Source organism: Crinia signifera, chromosome 5, assembly GCF_055691185.1.
Source record: "Crinia signifera chromosome 5, ASM5569118v1, whole genome shotgun sequence".
Classification (NCBI taxonomy): Eukaryota; Metazoa; Chordata; class Amphibia; order Anura; family Myobatrachidae; genus Crinia; species Crinia signifera.
The window spans coordinates 168,724,016-168,738,375 of record NC_139221.1 but is presented as its reverse complement, the minus strand read 5'-3'; the positions used below and the strand labels follow the sequence as shown (position 1 = coordinate 168,738,375).

General features: G+C 47.9%; 1 protein-coding gene across 1 annotated transcript in view; it reads left to right on the top strand.

Annotated features, from left to right (window-relative positions):
- EPB41L4B (erythrocyte membrane protein band 4.1 like 4B) overlaps positions 1-14,360 on the top strand; it is a 165,027-nt gene that overhangs the window by 85,113 nt on the left and 65,554 nt on the right. The window contains exons 4-6 of the mRNA XM_083188266.1: positions 6,930-7,008; positions 12,242-12,286; positions 12,828-12,880. Coding sequence (XP_083044392.1) covers positions 6,930-7,008; positions 12,242-12,286; positions 12,828-12,880 — 177 coding nt within the window. The remainder of the gene's footprint in view (positions 1-6,929; positions 7,009-12,241; positions 12,287-12,827; positions 12,881-14,360) is intronic.

Sequence of the window (14,360 nt, the reverse complement as noted above, 5' to 3'; positions counted from 1 at the left end):
TGTATGGATAGGCTATGGGTGTGTGTGTACAGGGTTAGTATACAGGTGCCAGGAGGTACATGAGTCAATGATGCCTACCTGTACATGATACGCTGACCCTACCAGATCATAGAACTCCACCAGGCTGGGGGCTCCTCCAGGGAATGGCAACCGATCTGCTCCCGCTGTCTGACTTGGTGGTTTCCCCTCCAGCAGCGAGTTCCAGGCAGCCACTCCCCTCTTCCTCTGTGTCCGCAGATGGTGATCGGGAACACAGTGCCAGGCCACCCCTTCCTGGCATGGCAGTGGTGTGGGCTCCGGACTGGATCGGTGGAGTTAAGGGTAGAGTAGATGGGGTGACCAGGGTGGTGGGCTTCCTGTGGATCTCTACCCTGTGCAGCAATGGCCGTGGGAAGGCTGCTGCGCATGTACGACAATGCACAACTCCTCCCATGGTCCTCCCTGCAAAGGACCATGGGAGGTGCAACATGTGACTGCGCATGCGCAGCAGCTCTCCCATGGCCATTTTGCTTTTGGGCAATGATCAAATTAGTTTTTTGGTTATGAACAAATACTGCTAAGAGAAATGTGACCAATTTTCGTGTAAAAAAAAAAAAAAAAAAAGGAGGGAGGTAGTGAGTCACACCATACCTCTGGCGCTATATTGAATAAAATTATTAATAGGCAAGGAAAGCCGCATATGACAACAAGCAAACCAGCTTGTAAGTAGTAAAATAAAATAATTGGAAAGCTGTCTCAGCGCTACCACTTATACCTTTGAATAAAGTACGGCACGAGAGTCGGTTCAATTGAAATATCAAAAATATTTTATTAACACATAATAATAAATTCATATACAAAAATATTCATAAATCACATGCATTTAATGGTAAAATAATGTCACTTAAGGTGCTGGAATCCCAATTAATTAAAATAAATGAATTTAGCAGCAGCAGCAGACCTCACTTGAAGCTTAGAGCTCAGGCAGGATGGTGATGGCGGTAAAGAGCTGGGTCATGGTCAGAGCCCAAAGCAGGTGCCTGCCGGCAGAGGGACCAGCACTGGTGCAGGCACGGGGGGGCACTGAGGGGGGACAGCGTACACAGGGGGGCCACTGAGGGGGCTCATCATACACATGGCCCCCCCATGTACAGCATACACACGGGGGGCACATGAGGGGGGACAGCGTACACATGGGGGCGTGCACTAAGGGGGCACAGAATACACAAGGGGGAGGGACACTGAGGGGGCACAGTGTACATAGGGGGGAACTGAGGGGGGACAGCGTACACACAGGGGGCACTGAGGGGGGACAATGAAGGGGCACATCGTACACATGGGGGGCAGTGAGGGGGCACAGCGTACACACGGGGGGCACAGCGTACACACGGGGGGCACAGCATACACACGGGGGGCACAGCATACACACGGGGGGCACAGAATACACACGGGGGGCACAGAGGACACAGCGTATACCTGGGGGGCACAGCATACACACGGTGGGGGCACTGAGGGGAAACAGTGTACACACGGGGGCACTGAGAGGACACAGCATATACCTGGGGGGCACAGCGTACACCCAGGGGGGGCACAGCGTACACATGGTGGGGGCACTGAGGGGCGATAGCGTACACACGAGGAGGTACTGAGGGGGGACAGCATACACACAGGGGGGTGGGGTGTGTGCATGCACTATGGGGGCACAGCATACACACGGGGGGGGGCACAGCGTACACACGGGGGTGCACTGAGGGGGCACAGTGTACACAGGGGGGCACTGAGGGGGGACAGTGTACACACGGGGAGGCACTGAGGGGGGCACAGCATACAAATGGGGGGCACTGAGGCGGGGACAGCGTACACACGGAAGGCACAGTGTACACATGGGGGGGCATTGAGGGGGCACAGCGGACACCTGATGGGCGCAGTGTACACCCAGGGGAGGGGCACAGCGTACACCCAGGGGAGGGGCACAGCGTACACCCAGGGGAGGGGCACAGCGTACACCCAGGGGTGGGGCACAGCGTACACCCAGGGGTGGGGCACAGCGTACACCCAGGGGTGGGGCACAGCGTACACCCAGGGGTGGGGCACAGCGTACACCCAGGGGTGGGGCACAGCGTACACCCAGGGGTGGGGCACAGCGTACACCCAGGGGTGGGGCACAGCGTACACTGAGGAGCACAGCTTACACACACGGGGGGGGGGGGGCACAGCATACACACGGGGGGGCAACACTATACACACGGGGGCACAGCATAAACACGGGGGAGGCACAGCATACACACGGGGGGCACTGAGGCATACACAGGGGCACGGCGTACACAGCGTACACACTGGGGGCACAGCGTACAAGCAGGGGGGGGGCACCGAGGTGGGACAGCGTACACACGGAGTTTGGCACTAAGGGTGGACAGCATACAGAAAAGAGCTGGTCAGAGCCCAAAGCAGGTGCCCGCCGGCAGAGGGATCAGCACTGGTGCAGGCATGGGGGGGTGGCACTGAGGGGGGACAGCGTACACACAGGGGGTGCACTAAGGGGGCACAGCATACACACGGGGGGCAATGAGGGGGCACGGCATACACATGGGGGGCAGTGATGGGGCACATCATACACACGGGGGCACAGTGGGGGGGGCATGGAGTACACACAGGGGGGGCACAGCATACACATGGGGGGGCACAGCATACACATGGGGGGGCGCAGCATACACACACGGGGGCACATAGGCGTACACAGGAGCACGGAGTACACAGCGTACACACAGGGGGCACAGCGTACACGCAGGGGGGGCACCGAGGTGGGACAGCGTACACACGGGGTTGGGCACTAAAGGTAGACAGCATACAGAAAAGAGCTGGATCAAGGTCAGAGCCCAAAGCAGGTGCCCGCCGGCAGAGGGATCAAAACTGGTGCAGGCATGGGGGGTGGCACTGAGGGGGGACATCGTACATGGGGGGTGCACTAAGGGGCAATAGCATACACACAGGGAGGCACAGCGTACACACGGGGAGCAATGAGGGGGCACAGCATACACACGGGGGCACGGCGTACACACAGCGGGGCGCGGCGCACACACGGCGGAGCGTGGTGCACACACGGGGGAACAGGGCACACAGGGGGGATACTGAGGGGGATTTCGTACACACTGGGGGCACTCATGGGCACAGCGTACACACGGGGGGGCAATGAGGGGGCACGGCATACACATGGGGGGCAGTGATGGGGCACATCATACACACAGTGGGGGAGGGGGCATGGCGTACACACGTGGGGGGGCAAGGCGTACACACAGGGGGGGGCACTGAGGCGTACACAGGGGCACGGAGTACACAGCGTACACACAGGAGAAAAACATCCATGGGTACAAATAAGAAATATAATTTGTCTGTAAAATATCAGAACCTACCAAATCAGCAATGGATAGCTATACTAGGTTGAACTAGATGGACGCAAGTCTTTGTTCAGCCTTACCTACTATGTAACCTACTATGTAACTATGTAGGAGGCACAGCGTACATGCAGGGGGGGCACCGAGGTGGGACAGCGTACACGGGGTTGGGCACTAAGGGTGGACAGCATACAGAAAAGAGCTGGGTCATGGTCAGAGCCCAAAGCAGGTGCCCCCCGGCAGAGGGATAAGCACTGGTGCAGGCATGGGGGTGGGGGGGTGGGGTGGCACTGAGGAGGGACAGCGTACACACGGGGGGTGCACCAAGGGGGCACAGCGTACACACGGGGGGTGCACCAAGGGGGCACGGCGTACACACGGGGGGCAATGAGGGGGCACGGCATACACACGGGGGGCAATGAGGGGGCACGGCATACACATGGGGGGCAGTGATGGGGCACAGCATACACACGGGGGCACGGTGGGGGTCACAGCGTACACACGGGGGGGGTCACAGCGTACACACGGGGGGGGTCACAGCATACACACGGGGGGTGTCACGGCGTACACACGGGTGGGGGTCACGGCGTACACACGGGTGGGGGTCACGGCGTACACACGGGTGGGGGTCACGGCGTACACACGGGTGGGGGTCACGGCGTACACACGGGTGGGGGTCACGGCGTACACACGGGTGGGGGTCACGGCGTACACACGGGGGGGTCACAGCGTACACACGGGGGGGGTCACAGCGTACACACGGGGGGGGTCACAGCGTACACACGGGGGGTCACAGCGTACACACGGGGTGTGTGGTCACAGCGTACACGGGGGGTAACAGCGTATACACGGGGGTCACAGCGACTACCCCCATATACAGCATTACATTACACTAGTATCATTCCCTGCAATACACAGTCATTTCTCCTGTGGCAGCATGTTCCCATAACTGCTCACTGTTCATACATGGATGACCTCACAACACGCTATCTGGGCCCCACTGATGCAATTTGCTGGCAATTGGACAAATTGTGTTCAATTGAGATATTCAGGCCCCATGGGCAAAGCAAAGGGGTAAGCAACTGATTCGTACCTGTACCTCCCCAATACCCCATTATCCACCCACTCACCCATGATGCGAACTGGAAACTGAGCCACATAGGGTTAATCTTCTGGTATGCAGACACACTTCTCCGTGTGACAGCACACTGCCCGGGAACGGCTATGCACCCGCTTGTCTTCTACATGCTGAGCCTGGGACCGATCGCCGACAAGGGAGAGAGCGGGGTATGCGAATGACAGTGGGAGAGGTGCGGGCGGACGCTCGGCGTCCCCGTGCTGTATGGTAGGCGACGGAGGACGCCGGGGAATGGGGGCTGTGGGAGGGAACACCGCTACCGCTGACACACGATCGCCGACAATGGAGAGAGCAGAGAATTAGGATGACAGTGGGGGAGGGGCGGACGAACGCTTGGTGTCCTACCTGCTGGATGGTAGGTGACAGAGGACGCAAGGGAGTGGGGGCTGCGGGAGGGATCACCGCTATAGCTGACACGGGCACCTGCTTTTCCAACAATGTGTGCTATGTGACACCTCCTCGGCAGCCTCAGCACGGAGTCAGGACACTTCTCCATGTGTAGTCTGTGCAGACGCCTCACATCTCCGTCGGCCATCTTGGGACACTCAAGTGAAGCCTCTCAGAGTGCTCCCCCTGCTGTACATACTGCGCATGCGCAACAAGTTGAAACCCCTATCTCTATAATGGGGGACGTTTCAGTAAATTAAAAAAAAACTGCACCTATCTGAAAATCCTCAACCCCAAAAGGCACTCCACTGGGACAATATCTACCTAATAAAACAAACCCCAAGTCTCAATTGTTTCTCTACCCCGAGTTATGCCTTCCCAAAAAAACCCTCATAGACTAACATGGGTGACAAAGTGTCATTTCGCAAGTGTCAGAAAAAAACTGACAGTTGGAAGTTTAGATCGCTCCCAATTGGTCATTTTTTTATATTTCGCCCTGAAACGTCCAGTCACTTTTGAGGTGCAGTCCCTCAAACACCATGCCCCCATCCGAAAAGTTCCCTATGGGAAAAATCCGTTCGTTGGATTCAGCCTTAATATAAGGGCACGAACGTGCCCTTATAATATATATATATATATATATATATATATATATATATATATATATATATATTAGCAAATACAGTATCAATCAAGTAAACTGTGACATAAGCACTTTAGCAAGCATGTATCCATTTGTTGGTTATTAATCAGAACTGTATGCAAAGCAAGAGTTTGTTAGGTGCAGTGCTATTCCTTGGCAATGATTAGTAACATAAATGCAGGATCCTGGATCGGAAGCGTCTGATCCAGGAAGTGATAGTCCATATGAAACCAAGGCTTGGAATGATTGACGACGCATGCGCCGAATCATACTGACATCATACAAACTAAAGATAACCAGACGGAACAAACTAAACACATGCCCAAGGGGGCGGAGTAAGCCCTACATAAACCCTCGCTTGGAGGGAGTGATTATCCTTGTCTGAGGAAGCCGCTGATGTAAGAGGAGGCGGGAAAACCCATCACAGGACTGATTGCTTACTGCACAAAAACTCCACAGACTGAGAGACCCCTGCAACCGAAGCCGGATACTCCAGATAGGGCTGCAGAACTGGGGAGGCCCCAGCAGCCGGGAACCAGCTCACGGTGTGAATTTCCAACACACAGCTGGTGGACTACAGATCCCTAACAGCGGAGTATAAGTATAACCATTACTCTTGGCTTAAAAAAACTGCACTGATCACTGCAATGATTGCTAATATAAGTTTGGATATATGGAAGTGAGCGCTCCTTAAGTCTGCTTGCTTTGCTCCATAAAAACGGAACTTTGTTTCTAAGTATGACTCAAGAAAAAGGCATCCTGTACATATGTTTCTAATCATTGCCAAAGAATAGCACTGCACCTAACAAACTCTTGCTTTGCATACAATTCTGATTAATAACCAACAAATGGATACATGCTTGCTAAAGTGCTTATGTCACATTAGTTTAGTTGATACTGTATTTGCTCTCTATATATTGGTAATTGACCTGATAAACCAGCAAATTGGTCAGCAGTATATGTTTTATAAATTGTAATAATACTGATACATTTTATTGTCTCTGCCGGCCGGTGGACTTCGTTTTTTATGTAAATAAATGTCTAAATTGATTTAAGAGAAAGGTGTAATTTTATTTTTGGTTGATCCAAAAGCGCTGTTTAAACCATATACACTGTTTTCTTAATAATAATAATAATAATAATAATTGTATCAGCAGTTCTTGTCAAAAAGAGCAACATAAGCTGGAAACTCCACTATGTTCTAGTGCTGGGAGCAATGTCAGCATGCTTCTTCAGTGGTATGCTCTACAGTCTGTTAAGCCTTAGTGCTGTATAAATATTAAAAATAACATTCTAGAAAGATTTGTTCATTTAAATTTTTTTTTTTTTTCAAATAAACTCTTTACTATTTGCACATACAGAATTCATTGATTTTGTTTTTATTCAACAGTTGGTCCTCCCTATACATTGCACTTTCGAATTAAATATTACTCCTCAGAACCAAACAATCTTCATGAAGAGTTCACAAGGTATGTACTGTGTATGAACAGATTTGCAGCATATTTGTGACAAACATTAACAAACTGTTGCTTATAATCAGCTACGATATCGTTAAAATATCTTTAAAATAGTATTAAATATTTTACTGCAGCCAAGGAAATTTTGGTTTTTGTAAAATGCTGAGGTCCAATGCATGGTAGAAGTGATTGAAATTATTATTTATATGATGTTACCAGATTAATAGTACACTTCTAACCTATATTATTTTCATTATGGTTTGTAATTGTAATGGTCATTACTGCCTCGCAGCACGAAGGTCATGGGTTCGATTTCCACCATGGTTCTAACTGTGCAGTTTGTGTATTCTCCCCGCGGTTGCTTTGGTTTCCTCCCGGTACTTTGGACCAATACATTTATATATCTTCTTACTGCAAACCTGCAGAAGAACAAACACCTGTATATCTTGTGTGTCACATGTTATACAAGGGTACTTATGTATGAGCAGGGCGATCATTACGTAATTTACGTAGTGGTGTATTGAGAATACCAATGCACCACTATGCTGGCTATGTAATTTATGCAAACTACGTCATTTACATAGTTGGACCTGTGCTAATACATAATGGTTCATATCCCCACTATCCATGTCATAACCCCAGTGTCCACGTGGGCGTGGAGATAATTTTATAAAGTGTGGCAAGCGCAGCGAGCCCCGCAAGGGGATGCGTATCCGCATCCCCTCGCATGGGCTCAGTGGTTCGCTGCGCTCACCAAACTTTATAAAAATAACTTCATGCCCACGTGGACACTGGGGTATGACGGGGGATAGTGGGGATATGATTGTGTGTGTGTGTGTACAGTGCATTATACTTACCCTGAATGATGTCCCCGGCAGCAGCGTTCACCATCCTCTATGACAGTCCCCGGCGGCAGCAATGTATGCAGTTAGTGTAGTGCCGCTGGGGGAGCAGGGAAACCATGTGATGCTCTCCCAGCGGCAGTACACTGAATGACGTCCATTGCCGCTGCCCCAGTACGAGTCTCTTCCCCGCCGGCTGTATCTCCTCCCCTCCGCCTGGCCGCCGCCCAAGCCCCGCTGCCTGCCCTTCATCCCGCCGACCACGCCGGTGAAGCCCGACCTAAGTAAGTCCACACATATTAGCAGGGCGCCCGGCTAGGCTACACTGACCACGTAGCCTAATGTACGTTGTCAGCGTAGCGTAGCCAGGCGCCCTGCTAATACATAAGTACCTATACAAGCAGCTGTGGGCGAAGCTGTAAAACATAGGAGGCGAAACTGTATTCTTGTATGTGTGTATGTACGTACATTTGTGTGTGTGTGTGTGTATATATGCATATATCTGTCAGTGGTCCAATTATTACTGTGCTTTTTTTTATTCTTTTTGCACTGTGAACGGCCAGCTTTTTATGTCCTACAGTTCATGATCTACATAACCATTTGTTGTTTTCTAGATCTACTTTGAGTCTATTATTTTACAAATGTAATTCTGTTTACTACAATCACTGCCACATAGATTTTCATATTTATTCTACTTTATTTTTCAAAGTAAGAGATAATAAGAGAAAATAAAATACTGTATATTGGATAAATAAAGGAGAAATTTTAGACTTTTTGACAAACGCTCATTGCATTAAAACTTGTATGTTATAGGATAATAAATAGGGAAGTGCAATACTGCAGTGTACTGGGTGGAACCATCAGATTTTGATTGCATACACCTCAACCCGGTATTAAAGGGGTCATTGAGAGCTGGTGGAACTCCTTTCCACATACACCTACCACCCATTAGGTGGAGCCAGTGCCAGTAATAGGGTTCTTTATACCCTGCTACCAGATCTCTGGTTCTTTCTTTATCTATCCCCTGCCTGGTTGCAGCACTTTCTTCTTCCCACCCTGCAGTGGCCTGGAAATATTGCTGCATCTTTTAAGCTCTGTTGAGCTAGGATGCTCCAGCAAGGCCCTGCTCCCTAACCTTTTCTCCTATCCCAGCTAACCGATAGTCTGAAGATTGTGCGTTAGTGACATTCCCTTCTCTTTTTTCAGAACTTTCAAGACAAAAAAAATGTGTGAAACAGTAAACCGAGATATTTGTGAGGAGAGCGCAAGCTATGAGAGGTGGAGCAAGAGGGGGGGGGGGGGGTATATATAGAGGAATGGACCAGAGCTTAAGACAGACAGACGGAATAAGTTCTCAATTATGGGATAGAGTTGAAGTGTACAGATAAAGTACCTATCAATCAGTTAATGGCATTTTATAGCCGTGCTAGAAAAAAATCAAAAGTTGATTTGAAGATTTTATGGGGGGGATTTATCAAAGAGATAAAGTACCACTTAATCTTTCCTCCAGATTTGATACATTTCCCACATAGAGAGAGGAAAAAGGCTTAAATGAGGAAAACTAGTGTCATGCCTGAGGGTTTTGTCTTACCTGATTGGCTTGTTGCTCTGGTCCTGGAGAGAAGTGTAAGCGTGGAGGCTTAATGGGATTGAAGCCCGAAGGCGTGGCCTGAGTAGTGGAGAGTCCTGGAATGGGAAAGTCCCGAAGCAAGAGGTCTATTTGAATAAGAAGCAAGAAGTCTATTTGAATAAGACTCCAGTGGTCCCAGTCTCGGAGCGAAGTCTCTGTATCAGCTGGAACCAAAGGAAATGCTGGAATTTGCTGGCAACTAAATTGATGCTGAAGTCATCTGAAACCAAGTAGCCCAGTAAGCAGGGCAGAGGCAAAGGAGCACCAGAGGTCACAGAGGTTGCTACTGTGTACCGATGCTGGAATCTGATGTTGACTGGTACCGATGGAAGTAACCACTGTTTTGCATGTATCTGTGATGAACATCGTGGGTAGCAGGTGCTGAGGTGGTACACCAATGAAGCAGGCACCAAAGGAGAACACCTATGTAAGGAGGTACCGATGGTTAAAGACCAACACAGTAGGTACCAATAATGACAGGGTTTGATGGTAGTACCAATATCAGTCCGGACCGAACCTGATCATGGTACAGAATTCCATTGGAACCAAAGAAGAGCCAGGTGACGCAGCAGATTAGATGCTTGCACCAGATTCTCTACAAGAAAGGATTTGCACAGGATGCAGCTAGGCTGAGAACATGAATGCATTAGCGATTTGGGAGTGGTCTTTTTTTTTTTTTTTAAATAGGAAGCAGTGCTAGGTGATAGGCTGCAAGAGGTTAGCTGACAATCGGGAAGTGCAAGATTGCCTGCCTGTGGATGATCATGTGATGGATTATAAAATGTCTGTGCCCATGTTTTGATTCCTGGAAGGGAAACTTGGAGTGGTGCTGGCAGAACAAAGACCTGCAATACAGGTGCAGAGTGCTGCGGAGTACTGTGACTGGTGTCCGCTAAGGTCAGATAGGCGTGCTCTACAGCGACTGCGTGGACAGATTTGGGTGATCGCTGGAAATTCAGATCTGATAGCTGGGCTGCTAATTTGCTAAGCCCGGTGGTCATGTTAACACTGCCCAGCCAGAGTGCAAGCCTGAGAATTGCTGTGCAAGGCCTTGTGATTAACTTCAAAATCCATAAGCAAGCCGCTCACCATCTAATGATTTTTCCACTGTGTGCAGTCTGTGTGTAGCCCAGCATCTGTAATAGAAACAAGTCGATCGAGGCCGGAGATTGTCATGCGACTTCCCATTTAAATGCTTCGGAACCTACGTTTTTACTGACCCTCCCAGAAAACTTGCACATACACAGTCATTTGATTATCGCCCTTGCAATCAGGTTGAATAACACCCTCTTTGCCAATACCGTGAGTGACCTTTGAACACAAACTGCAGCGCAAGCCGGGACAAGCATCTTAGCAGAAAATGAGCCTCTGATAACTGGGATTGTGACAATGGGTATATTTTAATGTCCCTTTAGTTTCCGAATGCATACAGTAGTTCTGTTTTCTGTTGAGCTTAATTTTTAAATGCAAATGAAAAGCATTTTTTCATTTTTTAATCATAATAATAATATCCAATTGCAATTTTCAAAAAGAATTGTAAAAACCAGCTAATCCGTAGTAGTAGTGTTAGTAAATCTGTTTTGCATTATCCATTTTAATCGTTATGCATAAAGTACACTTAATTTTCTCCAGGGTGGACAGCTTTCCATTGCATGACACTATGGAAAGTCATCCACCCCGCCGCTAGTAAAGAGGATCATTCTGTCTTGTTAATAAAGGCCTTGGTATAACCACTGTAGCAAGTGGGCCCCAATTAGATGAGTCTTCGTGGGCTATGAATCCTCCACTGCTATTCCTGATGGTGTCTTTACCGAAAGCATGGAAGAGGGATCGCGGCAGAATGAGCCCGACTTTAGATACTGTTGGGCCCGTTCTGCCGATAACGGCCGTGGATTGTCGCAATCCCGGCCGTAGGTTGACAATCCACAGCCGTTTTCGCAGGCACGCCCCCTTTTTCTCCGATCGGCTGGAGGGACCTGAATCCCGCCTGCAGATTAGCTGTCGGGCAAACCACAAACGGGTCTGGATCATGGCTGTCGGGATGGATTGACAGCCGTGATCCGGTATTGCATACCCCCTTAACATGGGCGTTTATTCAGATCTGATCGCAGTACAATTTGTTCTCAAAATGGGCAAAACCATGTGGGCAGATATAACATATGCAGAGAGCGTTCAATTTGAATGGGGTGTGTTGAAACTGAAATCTAAATTGCAGTGTAAAAATAATGCAGCCAGTATTTACCCTGCACAGAAACTCACACAAATCTAACTCTATATATGTTACATATGCCCGACCTGCAGTGCAAATGTTTTTTGAAAACAAATTTGTACTGCGATCAAATCTGAATAATGGTGCAGAGCTCACTGTCTTGTGAACTTATGTTTATCCTCCTCCTCCTGAGATTTTTGACAGTCGGAAGGTCTTTAAAATCAGGCAACCTATTTCAAAATTCAAGTGTGTGTGTGTGTGTGTGTGTGTGTGTGTGTGTGTGTGTGTGTGTGTGTGTGTATATATCTAGTGTCCGTTTGTGTCTCCAAAATGCTGCCATCTGTTGGCAGCGAGTGAAACTACAGCTCTTTCTCTCACACACCTACAATAGTCAGTAGGACAGCCTGTGATATCCTTAGCACCTGAAATTGTAGTGCTTTGTTATAATTTGGCTGCTGTTCAAAGATAATGTGAAATCTTATATATGTCTAGTGTATAGTCCATTTACAGAAACCAACTAAAACTTTTTTTTTTTTTTGCTTGGTCCCTCCCATCTGTTTTTAGGTATCTATTTGTATTACAGCTTAGACAAGACATTCTTTCAGGAAAGTAAGTATTTAAAACTACAAAACCAGAAATCCGTTGTTTTAAATGTTCCCTCTATGGAGAACAAAACTGTCTTTAATTTCTCGAAAAGGAGAAATTAAGTTACTTTTTAATTATTAGAATAACACACCTATATAATCTATTATTATTACACTGTCCCCTTAAACTACACACATATCAGGGTTGCCGACTTTTGAAGTCTCCTCTCTGGGAGAAGCCCGGAGAGGAAACTTTCAGCAGCACTTCGGAGGCGGGTCTTGTGTGATGTCATTAAGCCCTGCCCCCAGGAGGGGGAAACCCGATCTCCGTGGAGGAGGCTGGGCTTAAATGCAGTGATTAACACTTTAGACCCGCCCCCTCCTCAGATGAATAGTTCTGATTTACCTGTGTTATGGTTGCCACATTAAAAATGTTTAGAAGCAATAACAAGTTTAATGAAAACTTAACATTTTAAAGCCATAGTTAAATGAAGTGCATGAGGACTAGGAGGAATGATCACTCCTGTAAATGTTGTAATGTGCTTATTTTTTTTTTTGTTATCTAGGTTAAAATGTCCTTATGAGACTGCAGTAGAATTGGCAGCTTGGTGTTTACAAGGTACTGTACTACAAACATTTCATTTCACTAAGTTTGACTGTTGAATACTTTTGATCTTCTAGCCTCAGTGGCATGTAGAATGGCAGAGAATACTCACAGAAGAAAACCTATCCTGCTAAGTGCAATGGTGTCGGTGGACCATACTTGCTTAATCTCTAACGAGTTCCGGAAGATTTATGATTTTTGAGGCAGCAAGATCATTCAGTCTCTTATCAGGGAAGTGAGCAGGATGAGGAGATTTTTCAGGGAATTGCTTTGCATTGTGGTGAGTGTGGGGTAAAATTATGTGAATTTGTATCCATAAGCCCCATCCCCTCATAGAAGACAAATCACTGCATTTTGGGGACCTAGTGAGTGACCACCCATCACCACCCTTCGAAGGTTAAAGCAGCGTCTTTTCTCTGAGCTTCGTCTAGGGATGAGACTTTAACAGTACAGATTTGTCCCCATTTAGCCTCCCTTCTAGTCGTGCCATGCTGTGTCTATAGTGCTGAGTATCTATTCAGGGATAAATGAGCTGCTGCATGCCTACATTCTGTGTGCGACCACAACAATGAGATGCTACGTTACAATATTTTGCTGGAAAACCTTAGCCATGGTTGTTTTACTGGAAAACACTAAGGTAGCATTTCGTATGTATATGGTCACATAAGGGAATATAGGCATGCCACATTTTTATCTGTATAAGCTGCATGTGCATTTTATTTGCATCACTTTTGGAATAAGACACATTTTAACCGAAAAAGTCACAAGAAAAGAAGCTCCGCTTTACCAAAGTCACACAAGAATAGATGAGTGTATGTGGACACAACTGTAAGCAAGTATTTATTATTGCACCCCTTTTACTTGACCATACCAGCACACCCTATAATTACTGCTGCATTTTGGAGATCTTTTTCTGCTATTTTAGATGGGATGCGGTCATTAGGTCGGCACTCCTTAGGTCGACACCGGAAGGTCAACAGTCAGTGGCAAACGCAGGATTTTCAGAACGGGGTTTCCAGAGGGGCGGAGCAAAGCACAGAGATGGACACTTAGGTGACCCAGTATATGCCGGGTCAATTAAAGTATTATAGATAGAGAGAGATATATATATATATATATATATATATATATATATATATATATATATATATCATACATACATACATACATACATACATACATACATACATACATACATACATACATACATACATGGGCGTCAACAGCAGTGTAGACCCCTGGGCATAGCAATGTATTGGGGCCACTACTGATCCTCCAGCGGTAGGGGTGGGGGAAGCTTTGATGTCCCCCGGGTGGTAGGGGGTATTATATCACCCGCTCAGCATGTAGCGCCTGGATCAGTAATTTCCATTAATTACCCCTTTACTGTACAGATGGTGGGAGATGGAGTGGGAGAAGAGGGCATTGGGCTGAATGAAGGGGCCCTGACACATAACTTCCAGGGTGGTAGAGGATGTTTAATATGCAGAGGAGG